The 21086-nt window shown below is 40.9% G+C and overlaps 2 protein-coding genes across 2 annotated transcripts in view; both read right to left on the bottom strand.

Moving 5' to 3' along the window:
• Positions 1-884: 884 nt before the first annotated feature.
• LOC109466590 lies at positions 885-13741 on the bottom strand. The gene is made up of 15 exons (XM_019764321.1): positions 13299-13741; positions 12769-12902; positions 11799-12009; positions 11087-11283; positions 10457-10617; positions 9541-9719; positions 9005-9153; positions 8476-8605; positions 6892-7106; positions 5210-5445; positions 4387-4634; positions 3463-3696; positions 2862-2946; positions 2029-2261; positions 885-1484 (listed from the first exon to the last, which is right to left on the bottom strand). Exons 1-15 carry the CDS (start codon positions 13582-13584, stop codon positions 1336-1338), a joined length of 2847 nt encoding a protein of 948 aa, XP_019619880.1. The 5' UTR covers positions 13585-13741; the 3' UTR covers positions 885-1335.
• Positions 13742-13777: 36 nt separating this feature from the next.
• Positions 13778-21086, bottom strand: part of LOC109466591 — a 14671-nt gene continuing 7362 nt past the window's right edge. Inside the window, exons 9-19 of the mRNA XM_019764322.1 lie at positions 19536-19796; positions 18950-19085; positions 18549-18673; positions 17542-17607; positions 17231-17287; positions 16016-16083; positions 15477-15611; positions 14795-14885; positions 14404-14579; positions 14026-14167; positions 13778-13791 (exon numbers count right to left, since the gene is read on the bottom strand). Of these exons, the coding sequence (XP_019619881.1) occupies positions 13778-13791; positions 14026-14167; positions 14404-14579; positions 14795-14885; positions 15477-15611; positions 16016-16083; positions 17231-17287; positions 17542-17607; positions 18549-18673; positions 18950-19085; positions 19536-19796 (1271 nt within the window). The remainder of the gene's footprint in view (positions 13792-14025; positions 14168-14403; positions 14580-14794; positions 14886-15476; positions 15612-16015; positions 16084-17230; positions 17288-17541; positions 17608-18548; positions 18674-18949; positions 19086-19535; positions 19797-21086) is intronic.

Here is a 21086-nt window from a genome sequence, read left to right on the forward strand (position 1 = left end):
TAACATTGCCTCAAACACAAAATATCCTCAATAACAGTTATATCGTTTTCAATCACTGGTATCCTCCTACGTGGTAGTGTTATGGTATGTGTGAAGAATAATTACTTACCTCCCTTGCTTTTCCACAGATGGAATCCAGCCCTTTCTTTAAGCAGTTACATGAAGGGACTTCAGAGACACATAACGAGTAACCGTCGCTAAACTTCAGACAAACATTTCTGGCAGTCGCAGTGAGAATTAAAGGTTGACTTCAGCATGCTTCGTTGCACCACACTAAGCTTGATCAGGATTACATCTTTCTCTTGCAATCCAACAGTATTTGAAGGTCAGAATCCTTTTCAGTTATAAAGACGAACAGATTTAACATGCAAACCCTTTCATGTCTATGAATGGGAAGTATTTATTATTCAAAAGCCCCTTTGTGTCTGTGTGCTCCCAAGAGAGCTGTCACAGCATATATACCTTAATGTGGAGTTATTTCTCAAACACAATGATATCATCAGGAAATCGCATGCTGAAAATTTAGTGCTTTTTACAGATAACCAGTGATTTAGTAGTCTGTTATTGTTGCTTGCCCTAAAGTCACAGAGTGTGACAAATTGAATGTTTTAATGACTTGTAGCAGAATTTTTAGTCAGCTTGGCTGGTCTGATTCACCACCCAAATGCCCAGCCCACCTATTGTTTGCACATAGCATTACATGTACTAAGAATTCTATAGATGAGGTTTGTTCCTAAGGGTATTCAATGCTTTTCAAAAATCTGTTGACTGACTAATATAATAAATTTGTTTGGCTAAATCACACACATATCAGTCCTTAAATTCTTTGTAAGAGGTTTATTTGCAAACAATCAAGCATCCATGGAAAGTACACTCATCTGGCTATTTTGATAAATGACTGTCACAACAGTTTAAAAATGTTAATTATACTGCAGTTACCACATGTTGTAATGATTATAAACTGGATATATGCAAAGTGTGTGAGTTATTCAAGCATGGAATAAAATTCGTAGCTGTGTGTCTGATTCCCAAATTTGTAGCGATCCTTCCTCAACTAACCAATACGTGTACATTTTTACAAATTTTCAGAATAAATACAATTCATAACTAGGAAGCATGCGTCAAATATTACAGAATTTATATGGAATTTACAGGTCTGGAATACATAAATATTAACTAGGAAACATAGTTACTGTATTACATGACACATTCCTTTTTGCATTCCTCTAGTGCACCTTACTTTAAGTAACTGCATGAAACTGAGATACCTTGCAGTATTTATCTATAAAAATCCCCATAGGGCAAAAACTGTACAAGTCATGTGTTCTTCTACCATTACGGGGTAACATTTCTGGCAGCCTTGCCAGCTACAGTACGGGAAACACGTGAACGGGGCAGGATGGAGTCACAGATGTTGAGACTTTCATCAAGTTGCTCCCGGATGGTGCGTAGGTTTGCCTGTAGCTCTTCTTTCTTCAACACACCTTTGGAACAGATAGGGAAAGTTATATCCCATGTAGATAGTGTATCTATTTCCACTGTATGTAGTACAGTACATATTTAGTTGATTGACAATGTGGTAATGTGCATTTTACATAACAATCTACTCACTCACTCACTCACTCACTCACTCACTCACTCACTCACACACTCACTCACTCACTAACACTCACTCGCTCACTCACTCACTCACTCACTCACACTCTCACTCTCACTCACTCACACACACACTCACTCACTCACTCACTCACACTCACTCACTCACTCACACTCACTCGCTCACTCACACTCTCACTCTCACTCACTCACTCACTCACTCACTCACACTCTCACTCACTCACTCACTCACTCAATCACACTCACTCACTCACTCACTCACTCACTCACAAAAAGAGTAGGGGTCCTTCCCCGTGTGACTGTTTCAAACCTTACCGTCTAGTCTTATGCAGCTTGTACTTACATGTACATGTACAAACCGGGTGTGTTATGACTAAAGTTTACTGGTTATGCAAAACAAACAAATCTTACCTTGTTTATCCTCCTTTTTCTGTACACTGTGTGCGCCCAGTATGGCCTGGAAGCTGCTCCACATGTGCTCAGCAAGTTCCTGGTCATGTGTCGTGTCCACGTCAGCAGAGATGGCCTCGCAAATGATGGTCATGAGGACGTTGACCAGCAGCGTGAAGATGAAGATCATGAAGGCGGAGAAGTAGATCGGTCCAAGGAGAGGGTTGGAGTCTACCAGGTCTTGGGCAAGAAACCTGTCAGTGAACACAATGGTTGTTAGTGTTCATAGTCCAGTGGTTAGCGAACCTGCCTCTGGACTAAGAGGTTGAGAGTTAGAATCATGGCTGTTGCAACACTCACCCAAACATGCATGCTACCAGAAAGGGTTGCAGTCGTTAAGCTGTGGTCCACTGTTCATTGTGCTTGATGGAAAGATACTGTAGGGAAATTTCCCTGGTACAATGAACCTGTAAGTACTGTACATAGCGCCTGTCTTTTCTGTCATGACCAGTGAGCTAAAACTGGATCGAGATCACTTCAAGGGAATTAAAGATGGCAGACTTCAACCTCTTGCTACTTCTGGGACAGAAGTACGGTAACGTTAACTGTTTTTTGCGGCACTGGTTTAGAGGGAGTTTTTGTACAGTTTTCCAATCCTAGTAGTGAGGATTGGAAGTGTCTGAGCGTGAATACACACAGCAGGCAGACAACAAACTAAAAAACAATGCTTCACCATCCTTGAGTGAGATGTTAAATGATGATTTTCCTGCCTAATTGAATGAATAACTTTAAAAATGGTTAATCCTTTGTTCAGATATTCATCACGATAATGCTTAGTCTGAAACAGAACTTACACGCCGAGCACCATCTCGAAGAGAGCAAGCGTTGTGCGGTACATGTCTGAGTAGGACTGCGTGTTGCTGCCAAAGATAAGATGCCCTGTAAATACATATTTAATGAGTATCTGTCTTCAGATGAGGTTCAAATGCTTACATGGTGTAAGGAGAGGTATGGGCTATGCCTCCCAATACTGTGCCCAATGCACCATTGTCCTATCACATTATTACGTCACAGTTTGTTTACCTGTTCTAAAGAACATTCTAGAATGGTCAGTTAAAGAATGAAGATCATTTCAAAGTTTTTAAAGTCAGGTATGTTTGATTTTTGCTGCGTCTAGTTTTGTTGACACAGCATGACATGCCGTAATTGGTGATTTAGTTGTGACATTATACGAAAGTAGTAACGTTACTGTATTAAAAGCCTTATATTCAAAGGGCTAACGCTACACACCACGCTACGCACCCCTGTACAATATAAACTTTGATTGACCGGCATTCATTGTGGTAAACAAACTGTGACGTAATAATCTGATAGGTCCATTTCCCTGTACATTACTATATGCACGCTAAGGGACGTTTCCTTCAAATTTGACGTAACGCTCTGCAAAACACATACCTGAGCTCAGAAAGGCCACGAAAGCAACGGCAGCAACAACTAAGAACGACACGAGCTCCTCCTTCATGATGCCGGGAAGAGCCAGGAGTTTTCCGATCGTCTGAGTGAAGCGGACCGCGCGAAGCAAGGCGATGGTGTTGATGAAGACAACAAGACCCAAGATGTGCTTAAAACATGCGTCCCACCAAGCAGTGGGTGTCACATCCACAAAGTGCTCAAATCCTAGCTCACCTGTAAGATGGAGGGATAAAAAAAAATTTAAGAAATTATTTTGGGATGACAGATGTTTATGTCGATTAAATCAATCAATCAATCAATCAATCAATCAATCAATCAAACAAACAAACAAACACATATTAATGCTGGTATTTGTTGATGTCTATAAGTCATGACATACTACAAATCTTAAGTGTTCAAAACCGTCCCTTTTGTCATAGCTATATAGGAACAAAAGATAAGAACTGTTGTGTCATATTTTCAGAACAGATGGTTTATTGTGGCACAGTTTAGTCTGACCAAATTGTGCTGAAGCTTCTTGCAGTCCTGACCCTCTAGCAAGGTTCCCAAAGAAGGGAGGACTCCACCAGGTAATACTAATAAAAGATCACTGCAGTGTGGTGTTAGACTTACCGTTACTTCTTGCGACCATGTCGAGTGTTTCAGCAGCCACGGTGTATCGCACAACGAAGACAGCAATGATTGTTGCTGTGCCCACATGGCTAAAACAGCTCAGGGCATTCCACGGAGAAGTGAAATACTTCCACCCTGTGTTCCTCATAACCTTCGCTTCCTTCACAAGCATGCCTAAGAACAGCAGTGTGAATACTACGTGTATGAATAGAAACACATAGTCAGCATCGCTCTCGTATTGGAACATTTTGAACGAAGTGACGGTCGCCGTTGGCATGAGATTCCCTATCGCGAAACGCTTCAGCAATATGTTTACGCCACTAAACAGCTTCAGGCTGGGGTTGTAGAAGTTGATGTTGATTGCCAGCGACTCTGTGTGTTTGTCGACAAACCCGGAACCTTCCATGGCACGGACGAACGAGACGGCGATTTCATAATTTCGAAGGACCTCGAGGACAAGGTTGTTGCTACAGTCAGATGTGAAGTTTGGGTGGTTCAAAATGTTGGGTGCTGCAAACCTCCAGCAGCTATCTGACGTGTTTCTGATGAGGAAATCCCAGCCAAGACCAGCCCCAGTCTTCCATGCCATTATATCTATATTGAAAACAATAGATTCGGTTTCAGTTTATTTATTTCAACAGCAGTAACACTCAGGTACTATTAATAATGCTAGGTATACAATGGATGATTAAGAAACTATACAATGTCACCTCTCATTTGAGTATGTCATCACATTTCCTGAATTGTGTGATTATTGCCAAGATTCCCACTTAAGGAAAGGGCAATGCATCCAATATCCAGGTCTCCTTCAGGAGTTTTCTTTTAAAAGGGCATGAGAATGAGAGCTGACTCCTTTCAAAAGAGCTGTTTTTAGAAACAAGTGTGTTCAAGAACTTTGGCCCTTCTACTATTTTGGTCCATTACAGTAACTCTTTCATATTGCTTATTCTAAGGAGGTTTAAAATCTTGATATTAAACCTCTGAGGCCTTGGTTATTCTATCAATTAGAAATGATTGAGAAAAAAAAAAGGCAAAAGCAAATTGTTGAAGGGCCTAATGGGTCCATTTTAACCCATTCAGGACCTTTAAGGGCAGGATGACATGGCAGGATTCGAACCCAGGACCACTTGGTTCTGAGCCAAATGCTCTGCCATTATGCCACACGAAATGGACTGTACCTGGAATTTTCCTCCTCTGTGTGAGGCGAGGAGGGCCGAAGCGGAAGGACTCGGTGTTCTGGGCAAACTGTTGGTCCAAGAACTTCATTTTCCTCCCGTTGTACCAGGCAGATGGGAACAGGGTGGGCAGCAGGACTTCCTCGAGCCAGCCGTACAACTGGTCTGGAGTGCTGATCTGTTCACAATTAACGTGATCATTTTCTATCAGCAGAGCAGTTATCATTGGTTTATTTCAAACACAAATCACAATACAGCGCCATCACTTGCCACAAGGCTGAATTGTGTGAATAAAAGCTTTAGACAGTGAAATAAAATCCTGGTCATCATTCCGTGTTTTAAAAACAGTCATTAAATCATATCATTAAAATCATATATTTACACAGAATATTCATGATTTAAAATGTGAACAAGGTACGGTAATGTACTTCTGTTGTACCGCTCTGTGCGCGCTGGCAATTGGTCAAGTTTTGCATGTTGTCTAGTCATCCTCCCACTGACACTACCCCTGGTTTGGGGCAGCCAGTGTCGGTAGAGAGTTGTATTTATTACTTATATCATACCCCATAACCTTTGATAACGGTGTTTTGGACCGGGTCGTACTTTATGGTAAGGCCTGGGCTTCCATAGAATAATTCAAACACGTTTCACCCTAACACGATTCGGACCATGAAATTGATGTTGGTGCATTTTTTGGTTTAGGGGCACCAAAGGCAGGGGTTTTTCTGAACAGGGGAACAAGGGCGCAGCGCCCTCATGTAACAAACCAGCGCCCTCATATCAATTTTCAGATTGAAGCCTAAGTCTTTTTCAAAATCATCTTTTTCCAGTAAAAATACAAAAACAACACCACATAACAATACATTCTAGCATTACAAACTATGTTACTCTCATAAAAATTCCAAAATCTTACCACAAACTTGAAAATTTAGCTCTAGTAGTAAAAGTCTGAATGGAATAAACAATGTTCATTCAGAACTTGCTCAAGACATGTAGCTAGACCTCCTTCATTTGCATACTATAGAACAGGCTCTGAAGTGAAACATGAGACCTGAGTTTGTAGCAGCTTGGATGAATGTGTTGCACTTGTGCCATGGGAAAGGTTTCAGCTTGTGGCAAACCCAATGTTGTCATCTGGAGCTACTAGTAACATTGATCACTAATTATAAAGGATGATTTGCAGATTGTGTGTACTGTTGATTGTACTTATACTTTATAGGTGAAATATGCAATGCATGAATAGAAATTTGGGAAAGGTACATTGAGGTTAAGAGTTCAAATTTCCCCCCTCAAGTAGCCTCAAAATGTCCCATTTCAACTTCAAATTTTCAAAGGCTTCACATGGCGGAAGGGGGGAGACCCCCCTTCCGCACCAACCCCCCCCCTCGGTCGCTTCGCTCCCTCGCCGTGATACTGCTCCCTCATGTCAAATTTTTCTAGAAAAACCCCTGAAAGGTTTTATTTTTTGTTGATTAATTGCTTTACCTATATGTGTGCACTTGCATACATGTTTGTTTTTGCATATGTGTTCAAATGTTATAAAGACAGTATGTATTAAGTTTATGCAACGTACTGTTTACTTATACGCATAAAGTAAATAGAATTAAAAACTGAATGAACGTACTGTATTATACTCCTGTAGAACTGTGTTTGAGAGTGTCCTGGTCTCGTAGAAGGCCCGCTGGTCTGTGTCCGCCTGGGCGAGGTAAAAGAAAACAGCCACAAAGACAAACAGCAAAAACAAGTCCAGGAGTGTCGAGACTGACTTCTTAGTTAGTTCCTTCTTCTTTCGAGCCAATTGGGCACCTGGTTTAGCAGGTGGGAAGATCTTCCTCGGTGCTGTTTTAGGAAACATCAGACAAAATGTGAGACTTGTCATGTGGCTTCTCTGAAGTTTGACGTCAAGACTAGAGAAGTCACATCCCAAGTCTCACTGGATCTATTGAAGAAGACCAGAGTTCTAGTGAGAACAATTCTTTGTGTTGGAACGAAAGATTGAACAATAATTGTCATTTTTAAACCAACACAGATGAACTTTCAGGACAGTCACAGTAAAAATGAGATTATTGAATAAGTGTCATGGTAACAAAACATAAACTGATTCTTATTTGATGGCAATTCTAATAGATTACTAACCTTTTGAGTTCCACAGGTTCAGCTCCAGGTCTTCTTTCCGTATAGCCGGTGGTTTGGTAAGGGAAGGGAGGCTAAAAATGACAGCGAAGACACCAGCAAGGGCAAAGATCTGTCAGGAGAAACAGGGAATGCACCTTTAGGGTCATTTAAGTATACGTCCTTTATCTGTATCTGCATAGCCGGTATAACCACCCTTTGGCGTATCACACCAGCTTTGCAGGCATGCAGCACAGCAGCAGCTGGCTACATTGCGTAGTGGCAGCTTGTTACACCTAATTGCCTTTGAACATCTAACTCTTACCATTCTTTAATAGGTAACTTTAATGCCCCCACTGTACTTGGTGGCAGCAAGTTCCACTCTACGATCATAGCTCTAGGAAATAATGAGTTTTTAACACCTCAATCCTTGGTTGATAACTCTCAGGTACTTGAAGGCATGACTTTTATGTGTACATTATTTGTTGTGTAAAAAAAGAGCTTCTTTACTCTATAATATTACCTGCAGTGTTTCGGTCACACAGCTGGAGCCCATGAAGGACAGAACAAAGGCCTTCATCCAGGCATCACTTTTCTCCTTCCCCCAGTCCATACTGTACAGCAGCACGAAGAACGCAGAGCTGGTGGACACCAGGAACACGGTCACCCATGCCACGTACTTGGCCAGGCTGGACAGACGGCCTGAACATGAGGGTTGATAAAGAGTGTTTTTGATACAGGTTGGCAGCTTTACTTGGAATAGGTTCAGAAGAGACTGAGCTAATACATGGCAAAAATATTAGCTTTCACGATATGATACTTAGACGGAGACACAGAATTACTATATTGTGATGCTTATATGATCATACCAGTAGTAGGGCTTGACAACAAGTCTTATTGATAGGCCATTTTTCAGACCCTTCTCATGCTGAGAGAAACTCTGGTTAACGTAGGGGGAATTCAATCATTGCCATTGCAGCATATACCAAACACGGATACAGTACACACATCATAGTAAACATGCACTCCACACACATTGTCATGATTCCATCATCCAGACTATGAACATGCCTTGTTCCATACATGTACATTGTACCTCGCTTGGACCTCCGGATTGACATCTCCGGAGTGTTAAGAGACAGCGGTGTCTCCTTCCGGAATAGTTGCACAATCATGAGATTGACCGGAGCCACAGTCAGCATGGACATAAGGCTGATGTACAGCTCCTGCAAAATTACGCAGACAAACAGATACATTGTATATGTAAGCATATGGGTCAGCAAATTGTAATAATGTTTATTATTATAATAAGAAACTAACACAGGCAAAAGATGTGCACTTTTAATGTAACTTATTAACTTAAAAGGAACCTTTAAGTTAGTATATACATGTAGTAGAGTGGATTCACTCCCCAAGCTAATCTTGCACATGCAGTTGTCCTTCAGTAAGACACCTGGAGCCACATAGTTCCTGTATAGAACTTTTATTCAGCCAGTTGTTGAGGGACTTGGTGTTTTTACTTTAGTCTTTTTACTGACTAGAAGAACAACATTTCCCATTCTGGAAAAAAAACCTGAAATTCAGAAAAATAGGTGGAAAGGTTGCATCTATCTTGCATCTCTTACCTCTGCTGTAAAACGAGCAATCCCCAGGTTGTACACTTTTGTGTCGGCAGTTGTGTCATCTTTCTGGTACCACATGGCGCTGGCCAGCATCATGGTGTTCAGGAGAGTAAAGCAGCAGGACAGACGCTGGGCTTTTGTGAAGCTGGAACCTACTCAGGAACATATTATGCAGAATAGCGTAAAAAAATAGATCAAGAACTAGACGTGTTTTCTATAGCAATGGATACCGGTGTTATTTTGATTCTCATGATCAGTCAGTCAGTCAGTCAGTCACTCTTTCACTCACTCACTCACTCACTCACTCACTCACTCACTCACTCACTCACTCACTCACTCACTCACTCACTCACTCACTCACTCACTCACTCACTCACTCACTCACTCACTCTCACTCATGCTCACTCACAATCACTCTCTCACTGGATGTCAGGAGTAATTTGGTGCATCCATTTACATTATTGTACTACCAAAGCATAATACTGTACATGTATAGCTCCTGCTGAAACATATCCACCTGAAGATGCATGTATACTGACCTGGTGCTGCCATAAGGGCTGATGCCCACAGGTGTTGATCATAGAGCACGTCTCTGGTTGCCTCGTTGAAGACATTAGTGGAGGCTGCGAGCTCCAGCTCTGTGCTTGCGTGCACCACCTTCTGCACTTCACCGTCACCCTTGTCTTCTGACAACCAGTCATTACAGATGAAGTAAGAACTGGAGAAAAATATAATGCGCCATTTTCATTAAATATAATTTTTTTCTGGTAACGTTATATATTATTAATAGCTCTTCCCTCACCACTCAACATCACCATCACCAAGTGGAGGATGAAATATGCTGGACATAACTCAGGATGATCGCAGACCACCATGCTAAGACATCCATGCACTGTAAACCAGAGGGTAGGAGGAAGAGAGGGAGACCAAAGCTAACATGGCGACGCACTTTCCAAAAAGACCTGGAAAATATAGGCGTGCTATTATATAGCTATTGGTGGAAGAGAAAGTGGAGAAAACATGCTGCCCAGTGAACTTCGCAAAGAACTTGGAACTACATCTACATTTATGTACTAAGTAAGTCCCTAACCATGCAGCATTTCTCTCTTTGACAGGTGACAGCCTACTGGCCATCAATGATAAGCAAGGACGATCATTGACCTTATTTCTCAAAACAACAGCCCACTGTATCCATGACTTTTACAGGAAAAGGATTTTTTTTGGCAATGCCACAGGTGTAGAAGCATTGTTTTGTGTTTACATAATATATGCATGCTACAAAATAAATTTTTCAAGTCATGCTGACCAATGTGAATATAAGATGGGAGAATAGTTCGATAAGAAGGCAAGTAAAGTGAATTGGAAGCCACCAACCTGCCAGAAAAGATAAAATCTAGTAACTGTTACTAGTACTAGTAACTTAAAGAAGAACACCATATGTTTTCAAAGTCTTACATCACATCTGTTTCTATATCTCTGACGAAAACCTTTTGGAGGAACCAGGATGACCTGTCACCTTCCCCAGAGTTATCATGCCAGATGTACAACAACATCACTTCTCCGAGTGACTCTCGCACTGGCATGACAAAATGTAAAGTACTTCCACGCACCAAGGCCTGTAAGGATTATCACCAATGACAAATATTAAATGACAATATGTATGAGAGTAACCTTTCATCCAGAAAATACTTGGGGCAATGCTGACATTGGCTTTCTTTTACCAATAGATTAAGATTACCAATGACCAGTATTATTTGATGTGATCATTTTACACTTTCAACTGTAATGATGGAGCTATACTACTCGTAATGAGCACCCTCTTCTTTGGAAAAATACCAATCTGAGAGTCTATATCATCAATAAGAGCAGGTGAAGTTTTTGTATCCAGAGTATTCTAGAATTGGTCTGACGCACCTCCAGAACTGTGTCTGGGACATAATTGACATTCTCGGAATATAAACCGTGATCTATCCTACATGTACATGTAACCCTAACCCATTCCATTCTCCCACTCAGAGCTATTCAACAATATATGTAGCCTTGATCAGGCATAGGACTAGACAGGCATGGTTCTAGATACCGTACCTCTCCTCCAGGGTTCAGCATCTTGACTGGGGTCGTGCCCTCTGACCCGAAGAGCTGGAAGGCGACCCGTGAGGTGGTCCCAGCCCCGAGCATGGACCCGGTGGTGACGGTGAGCTGATACACATGGGGTGCCGGCATCCTGTCTGGGGGGATCAGACTCACCTCTGGCAGTGTCTTCCTTTTGATCTGATCTGCCGCTGAGACTGGACCCACCCGAGTGGTGTGCAAATGTCGTAGAACAGGTGAGGCAGTGTATACTCTTGCCTGAGGACAAATGTTATACAGCAACCATATTTTAACAAGAAATCTGAGACTGCAAACTTACAGGGAGTAGATATGAATGATGTGCAATTAAATGTGCAAAGATTGACTGTTTGAACAAGTCGTTTGGTGTAATATAGCTAGCTGCCTGCGAAGCTGGTGTGTTATGATGAAGGGCGGTTATACCAGCTATACCGATGCAGATACAGAATGAATTGAACATTATTGCTCAACAATCATACATAGTGCATTTATATATGGAAGCTAAATGAACAATCATTCAATACTACAAGCCTAATCTATCCTACATGTACATTAAAACTACAAAGTTAAGGTAAGTTAAAGCCCTCCCGCAAGCCCTTGGGCCCCACAGTTGTGCAATCACTACAGTATGGGAAGTGAATTCAGTAAATCATGCTAAGCCCTACCTTCATACGACCAAAGTCCACACACAGAAAAACCATGAGAATGATGTACAGGATGAACTCGGACACCACGATGGAGAACACCACGGCATTGTCACTCAGGTTGCGGAAGTTCTTGAATGCGTTCATGAAGTTTATGGCATTCGGGACAGGGAGAGTCATAGTCCCAACTGCAATCCTCGACCCAGTCATACGGCACTGGCAGTGGGTGATGGTTTTGTCCAGGTCTACTTCAGCCTAGTTTACAAGTACAGAAGGTATATGCGTCAGTGACGGTTAGTCATCCAAAAAAACAGTTAGTAACACTCAAGCAACTGGATATGATTTTGGAAATGGTCAGACGTTTCAGGTAGAAGTCCAAAAGGAAACAAAAGTTAGACAAGTCAAGACAAGAATGATGCAAATTATTCAAACAGTAGGTATATGATACACTCATGTGAATAATTTTTGGACAGAGTACCAAGCAAATATTACATTGAATTTCATAGCCCTCCATTAATGATGGTATGTTGGTAGCCCTGTTTGTCTTATATCTTGTTTGCTGGCTTGTATCTGATGCCCTACATGTACATGTAGCTTCTACCCAGTTGGGCATTCTGTTTTCTTTAAGTGTGCTAGATTTAGATTTACAGTTAGTTTATCTCTCATTTTAAAGTAAGTTCCTTCCTTTAACATATTGTAGTATGAACTAGAAATGTAACATTTGCAAAGCAAATGCATCATGTCTACCTTCTTATGGCCGAACGAACTTCAGCTTTGTTTATTCGTACTCAAACACACCCAAATATATGGTGACCATGTAGCCCCACTTGAACTCAGTTCCGCATGGCACTTGCAACATGACGTAACCCAACACCAGTTACCATGGTGACAGACGTCTGGTCCTGGTCATTGACGTTTGGAGAAGAAGAAGAGGAAGAAGGGGAAGAAGAGGAAACAGAGCAAAAACAAGATGTTTTCCTTCTGCAAAGGTTAACATAATAATCAGTTACTCACATTGCAGTTTGCCAACTTCCATTTCTCTTCCTCCTCATTCCAAGACAAACAGCCAAAATCCGAGACCGTCAGTCGATACTTAGAGGCTTCCTTGGGTTGACCCCTTGCCATCTCTGACAACCTATCCACATTACCTGAGGATGATACAATAACACATAATTCAGGACTAAGGACAGAGGTTAGTTAAGAAAATTTGTTGAATGAAAGATATGAATGACACATTATTCTATAATTTTAAATCACATATCACCAATCCACGCGAGCTGAGGATGACACAACAACATATAATTCAGCACTAAGGACAGAGGTTAGTTAAGAAATTTGTTGAATGAAAGATATGAATGACACAGTATTATATAATTTTAAATCACATATCACTAATCCACATGAACACATACAATAACATATAATTCAGCACTAAGGACAGAGTTAGTTAAGAAAATTTGTTGAATGAAATAGAAGAATGACACATCGTTATATGATCATATCACTTCATATTTCTAGGACTGAAAGAAAGCATTGTATAGTACCTATCTCCTGCACTCCTATGTACAAATCTCCACTGCGATCTGTTGTGTTAGGGGTGAATGAGACTGTATAGTTAGAGGTTTCCATGTACCGGGCCTCTATCCAGTCCTGTTGAACAACTCTTTTCTCCGCATACTTGTCGAATGTAGGGCGAGACCCATACATGAAGTACACATGAAAGGTGGCCTCTACGTCCCACCACGTCATTTGGATAATAGGAATGGTGTCGTCGTTGGGGAAATGAAACTCGTGGTAGGTCATGTTGGTCCCATTGGCATTGCTTGCCATTTTATGCAGCACTTTACTGTTTGTGTGTGGCGCTCTTCTTTTTCGTCTTCCATGCCTTGAAAAATCAGATGACAATGGGAAGTCCAGGTTTATCTGTAGGTCTTTGGATTCACTCCCTTTCACGGACAAAAAAATTACAGGGGATGAGATGTTTTGTCCTCCGGTAGACTGTTTCCATGAATATGGGTTCTTCTCAAAAACTGACATCTGTAATAAACAAGAGAAGGGCACAAAAATGACTTTAGGAAGTACTGGAAAATAGCTTTTGTATAATTTTGAAAATAGAATGCATCTCTGAATTAATTGTACAAGATCTCGATGTGATCACATTATGAGTATTTAAGCTTACCCTGACATCTAGCATGTTGCTTGTCCGGCTGTCATTTGAAGTACGTACAATAGTTACAGCAGTTTGGCCTGAGTTGAGACGTAAGTTTTCACTCAACATGGATCTGGACATGGTAACAGCAACGTCCCTAGTTGTAAATGTTGCCTGGTATTCTGTGTCCTCTGGCTGCAATGCTAACAGTGTGTCAGCAATGTTGTCCAATGACGTCACAATGTTCACTGCAGCTCGTTGTTGCTGTCATATGAAAATACACATTGTTGAGTTAGTGATACGCCAAAAAACAGTTACTCAAGCAACTGGATATGATTTTGGAAATGGTCAGATGTTTCAGGTAGCATCCAATACCTTTAGTCAATGACACTAGAGACTTGCAGTAGAAAGGCAGGTTTATGAGCACAAACTAGGTTATAAGCAAGAACTGTTTTTCTGCAAATTAATGTTTTGGGCACATTAGAAGACAATCATCGTACCATATCTTCTTTTTCCCGCCGCCTGTCTTTCAGCATCTTCAGTTGCTGCTTTGGTGAAAGGTCACCAGAGTTGACATCAACGAGATTACTTTGAAGCAGACTCTTGACATCAGCCGTAATCGGAGTTTCTCCCTCCGGTAGCATACCGAGAATGGTTGAAGCTGTCTCTACCAATGCTAGAAGCAGATGATAAATAGATAAATTTTTGTGGACAACCATTTTCTGTTTTTGATCGTATTAATCAAATGTCAAGCAAATAAAGTTTGACCACTTCCTTAATGATGCATTATGCTGGAGCACGTCTTCAATTAATAATAAAAAGACATCAAGAGAAGACAGAAAAGCATAGCTGGTATGCTAGGTGGAAAAAGATACAAATAAAAGTTCTTACCGTTGGTCATGGCTTCTACGTTTCCTACTGTCATGCCTTGTGCTCCTCTTGTTGCATCAACAAGCTTCTCGATGAGTTCTGTTGTACTTTGCTGTGGGAGAACAACAAAGTTATATTCTACAAGTTTCTACAACACCCTTGTCCAGTCATGTGTCCTGGTTAACCCTTGACTCCCAGGGCATGAGACTACCCTTCGGAGCTGATGAAAGATTCTTAACATAAACATTTTAGCTGTGAGTTCTAGTTTAAATCTCCCTCTGCGAGAAACACAATCTGTTCAAATAATTCTCTACGCATTCTTAAGTGCTGAGATATATATGTACAGATAGCCAAACTTGTGAACATTAATCCTGAGCAATTATACCATAATTACTAACTGTAACAATTACTTTAGACGTCATCAATGAAGTATGAAAGTATATTTCAAAATGTTTCAAAAAGAGAGAAGAAGCCATTAGGCCTTAGATCTATACCATTTTATTATATATTTCTTTTTTTAGCATTGCATACCTTAGACCTGATGTTAGCCCTTCTTTATTTTGTTGTTACGGTAGTACTATCTAGTACATTGAACTTTGTACATCTGTGCATTTACCCCCCCAGGGAATGAACATGCAATAAAGTTCCATTTATTGTCAGGTATAGCAAAGCCAGAGAGACATGATTGTGAAAGAATATTTACCATAACTGATGGCGGCATTGCTGACCTGGCGTCCGCCCCGATGATTTTTCTCACGTTGTTCAGCTCAGACAGGATTTCTTCTGGACTTGCCTTGTCCAGAACTCCTGATTCCACAGCTTGTAGCATGTGTAGGAGCTGGGATATACATGTACAACAGACAGAAATAACAGTTCTTTAGTGCAAGGTATAGAAAGGTAAAATACATGTATCTCTAGAGTTGGGAAGCAATAGTTATCTGGCACGTACATATGACCCTCTACTACGGTCTCGTGTCTCTGATGTTACGTTCCAAGAGCAGACAGGTCCATTTCCTGAACAAGGCTGAAGGAGTCAGCTGAAAATTTGGGGTAAATCCCTAATTTATTCCAGTGTTGGAAAGAAAGTATGTTCAAAGAAAGTAGCAAAGTTTAATCTTCTCTATTTCTAGTTGTTTGTGATGCAGAGTTATTATGCAAATGCTGACAGCAGATAGAAAGAGACAGGTAAAATCTGCGTTAGCATAGTATACTAGTATGCTGTACATGTAGAGATTGCCATACCTGTTCTTCAGGACCCTCAGTTGTTTTAGCTTGGAATGTATTGGATACCCCTGGACCAGAATCTGGAACTGAGGTTAAAACATCCACATTAATAGTGGGTTATATCCTACTAGTGATATCTTTTGTAGCAATTGCCTTCCTACAGAAAGCCACAATGACTGTTTTGTGCTTTATCTAGTACATAAATGTAAGTATCAATGCTTAAACAATGGTTATGGCGAAGTCACATTCATCATAGGTTGTTGTAACTTGTAAGATTTTGATGTTTAGCATGATGGGCTAAACCAAATGCTGACATACATGTAGGTCGCAGACAGCCTTTCTGGTAACAAGACTTCAGGGCAAGCTATCCAAGGAGGCACTTGAAATGGCGTACAACACAATGGTCAGACCAAAACTGGAGTACGCCGTCGGGGACTTGTCCTACTCATCCAGCAAGAGTGCATTACCAGGCCGGAGCCTTGAGACGTACACCATCAAGCGTCGTCATGCAGGAGTTAGAATGGGACAGTCTGTCCACCAGGAGGCAGTTCCATTCTTGGTTCTGATGTACAAACTGGTGAACGGACTAGTCCCCCCTCACCTCCAGCCACTAACTCCCACCACACGAGGAGACCAAAGGGTGACACGTGTTCAGCTGCGGAACGCTATGCACCTCCACTTACCTCGGTGCCGTACACAGACGTACCAGGCCAGCTTTCTGCCTTATGCATCACGACTGTGGAATCAGCTGCCTCAGTCTGTTAGAGAGGCCCGCAGCATTAGTATATTTAAGAACATGTGTCAGGCCCACCTGCTCACGCAGCAGAAGCACCAGTTGACCCAGAGACGTGGGCCCCAGACACGAGAACATTCTGGCGGCTAGAAACCGCATGAACTGTATCTAGTACTAAATGGACTGATATACTATTATTCTAATCTATGCTGTTTTTAGTACCCTTTTACTTATTTTTATATACTTATACTAGGTTTGTCTTGTTTGTGTGCTTGTGTTTGTTTTGTGTGTGGGCCACAACACCAGCCCCCGCTGCCTGTGGCCCAGGAGTATTGTACTTGTTTGCAATCCTAATAAATCAAATCAAATCAATCAAATCAAGACAGCAGAATTTTTTACAACACATGCATGACTATCCCTAGAATGCTCTCAGTGATAATCATACAACAATAGTATGGCAATAGTACGATGATAGTACGACTGACTAGACCCTAACTCACCTGGTGTTGCGGCCTGTGTTGTCAGCGTAAAAGATGCTGACTGCCCCTGTAGGGTACCTGCACACAACAGATCAACAAAAAGTCACATGCAGCCAGTAAATGTAATCTAATAAAAAGGGTACATAAAATCCACCTCTAAGGTAAAAAAAGATGTGACAGACATAACAGGAAACAATGCTAGAATGCATTGTTTTGACATCGGTTCCTAGTAAGCTTGGTTAGAGCCATATAGACTCCTTGGTTAGAGTACATGTACAATGTACTTAACAGCTAGATGTACATAATACACATGTATGTTTCATCACACTCACCAGTAGTACTAGTTGTGGTGGTACCTGCTTCATCGTAGGTCTCCTTTGTTGTCCTGATGGGGCTTCCTGAACAAGAAATCAGATGATATATCAGACTTCCAAGAATTGTGAATTTGTAACAGTTATTGTCACGTGATTATCCCATCAAGTCACGTGACAAGAAAACTCCAAGACGAGATCTTAATTGGGTTGAATAAGAGACAGAGTAACGTCTCGAAAGCTCCCCAGCATAGCTGAACTTTTGTTGTGTGTATTCGTATAAATATTTTGTCAAAAGTAACAGTTATTGTATTGTATGAATTACATCTTATAAAATGGATTATTACTCATACATATGACAATACTACATACTAGTAACTACTAAGGATGAGATACTTCACCTAAACCAGGGCTACCCGAAACAATACTTTTAAATTAGTAAATGATTATTCATTTCAAGTTTTGGTCTTTAGTGAAAGGGGATGACGACTTACCTGTTACACGCTGTATAGGGAGGAACCCTGCGTCAAATGGTTCAGTCGTGGAGGTTGCAAAGGGAGTCGATGTGTATGCCTCAGTCACGGTGTATGTTGGTGAGATTGACCCTTCAAGTAAACATGAAATGCGTCGGTGAAGGTTAGACATCCAGGTAAGAAGATTATATTGTAAGTTAATGCCAAAAACAGTTACTCAAGCAACTGGATATGATTTTGGAAATGGTCAGATGTTTCAGGTAGTATCCACTACCTTTCGATGCTATCTGAAATGTCTGACCGTTTTCATAAATGTGCCCCATACATTGTGTAACAACAAAATCTACTTCACTGCATACATGTATATGCATAATATAACATATGATTATAGATGTCTTGAATGGATGGTTAGATAAATACAATACATAGTAGTAAAATAATAACAAATACAGCCAACAAACACCTCAAGTGGGGCTGGAAAGTATTAAATCCAAGACGCCACCATTCTTTTTTGTTGTTCTGTCTTTTTTTCTGTAAGAACAGTTCATGCCGTACCTGTTCGTTTTGACAAAGTGATTTCAACGCTTCGCCCTTGCTCACTGATGGCAGTTATCTTTATAGTGTACTCAGTTTCAGGCAGCAGGTCTGTGAAGTTATAGGATGTCTGCAATCCATTCATACTGTAAACAGAACACACCAGTGAAAATCTATTGATTAATGTACACTCAGGTGAAATACCATTTCCAAGAGCATGGGGGCAAGTCACAGTGCTGTACATTACAAGAACTCATAAAGTTTCATGAAATACAGCATATTTTTTTTGCATTCTGCTCTACTATTTTTTGTCCTAGAAAATGTGCCACATTGCAAATGATACCCAACAATTGCTCCACATGTTATGTTACATAATAGAATTACACATGATGCCACAACAGAAGTGAACGTTTACAATGTACCTGAACAAACGCCCTGTGCTGTCAAATGGGTTGGAAACTTTGATTTCAAATGACAATATCTCTGCCACATGAGCCTTCCACTGTAAGACCATCCAGGTTGCAGAAAGGCCACTGACTTCCAGACTTAAAGGTGGGTCTGTGTTTGTAAGTAAGAGACACAAATGACAATCACAGAGCAAAAACAAAGTCTAACAACATTTACTTTTTGGATATACAAATTCTCTTGTTCCCAACCAGGAAAGACTCCTTCCTTGCTAAAGACTATCACCTTTTTGGAAGTAACATTACTTCTTACGTCGATAAAGGTTAGACATCCAGATAATACGATATGCCAAAAGTTACTCAAGCAACTGGATATGATTTTGAAAACGTCAGACGTTTCAGCTAGCTAGTATCCACTAGCTTTCGTCAAATCCACTAGTTTCAGCTAGTATCCACAAAAGCTAGTGGATACTACCTGAAACGTCTGACGTTTTCAAAATCATATCCATTTGCTTGAGTAACTGTTTTCTGGCGTAACATTACTTCTTATTACACTGATTTGTATAACATGAATCAAGCCCTTTTAAGTTAAAAGACAACTAACCTGTAAGAATGTTTGTACTGACTGCGATGCTCCTTCCAAACCTGCTAACGGCCACCAAGTCGATGTCGTACGGTGTCCCAGGAATCAAACCCGTCAGCTCACAGTGGTTCACGTCTCCTGATACCTCTTGTGACGCCATAATCCCATTTCCGGTGTAGTTGATGGAGTATTTGATGATCACACCTCTTGGGGGCAGCCACGAGATGACTAAAGTATCGGTGGTCTTGTCGTCAACATCCAAAGCCAAAGGAGGGTGGGTTTCTGCAAAATGGAGATAGAGCTATGGCAATGTGGGGATGGTACAGTGTACTACATAGGGGTGGAAGGCACTTCAGTACCAATGTGGGGAGGGTACAGGCTAGTTGGTAGGGGTGGAGGGCTATTATTGATGCTTACACATGCAGATTGTAGCAAATATGTGTTTCCACCTAAATATTGTACACAAAATGGTGAAATATCAGCCTTAAAGGAGTACTAACCTCCAGAAGGGGGTGCTATATTTCGACAGGCATTTATTTTTGGAATTGAAAAATGCATATTATTTTACAGTATACAATTAAATGCCCATTTTGCGCGCAAGTCTTAAAACGCATCGAATCCAGGACAAACTCTCCAAATACCCTCAAAACTATCCCAGAATACACCACGCTACCCCATTGGTGTCTATGTTTTAAACAAAAAGTTACGTTACAGACCTCATTTCGGGGGCGATAAGAAAAATTCGTACCGTTTTGTGTTCTTTGGTATCTTACCAACCATTGCCCTTCTTAAAGTCCTTATCGCCCCTCATTTATGCCGAAAATATTGACGATGAAAAAAACGGCGTAATCTAGTTATCCTTTCCATAAGTGGCGTAATCTAATTATCTGTTCAAGTGATACTTACATGCAAATAAGTTGAGAAAATCAAAACTCGCAGAATGAAACTGGCTCTCACTGTATTCGACATCCTGATATTATAACATCCAAGCCACAGGTCAAGCAAAGTAAAGCAAGTAATTTCTCAATAATCAGCTTGTTAATGTGCTTGTCTTCTACCATTTTCGCCGAAAAATGTTTATGTTGACCTGAAGTGTATGAGTATTGCGTAAGCCAGAATTCCCGGATGTATCAATTGTGGTTCAGCATGGGGGACAATGATATTAATATCACTGTACAAACATGCGCCGCGCAAGTCGTACAAGCGAAATTATGTAAAAAGTCGGCTAGTTATGTATTCATTGCAGCATGATGTATCGGAAAATAGCACTTCCTTCTGGAGGTTAGTACTCCTTTAAATATGAACCCAGCCTTTTGTGTTGACTTCATGGTCCTATTGTAGCACTAGTACATATTTTATCAAACTAATTCAAAGCACAATATAGGCCCATACAGGTTGACTATTAATTTGATTTGGTGTATTGAAATTGTAACACTACAATATTAATAATACACATGGGACAAAGGCAGCTATTGCTGGTGTTGTGTCCCACACATAGAAACAAATACAGGACAGACAATACTATTTTTCCCTTGAGTTAAGTGGCATCAAGGGCACAAGATCGGTGGCATT

Source organism: Branchiostoma belcheri, unplaced genomic scaffold (assembly GCF_001625305.1).
Source record: "Branchiostoma belcheri isolate BF01 breed outbred unplaced genomic scaffold, Haploidv18h27 scaffold17, whole genome shotgun sequence".
Classification (NCBI taxonomy): domain Eukaryota; kingdom Metazoa; phylum Chordata; class Leptocardii; order Amphioxiformes; family Branchiostomatidae; genus Branchiostoma; species Branchiostoma belcheri.

What these genes read in the sequence shown, in the direction of transcription:
- LOC109466590 (XM_019764321.1), bottom strand. Translation starts at nt 13,584, where the DNA reads ATGGCAAGCAATGCCAATGGGACCAACATGACCTACCACGAGTTTCAT. An exon ending in CATAGGAGTGCAGGAGATAG is followed by an intron (nt 12,903 to 13,298) that starts GTACTATACAAT and finishes TATCATCCTCAG; the next exon opens with GTAATGTGGATAGGTTGTCA. An exon ending in AATCCGGAGGTCCAAGCGAG is followed by an intron (nt 7,107 to 8,475) that starts GTACAATGTACA and finishes TTCCTAAAACAG; the next exon opens with CACCGAGGAAGATCTTCCCA.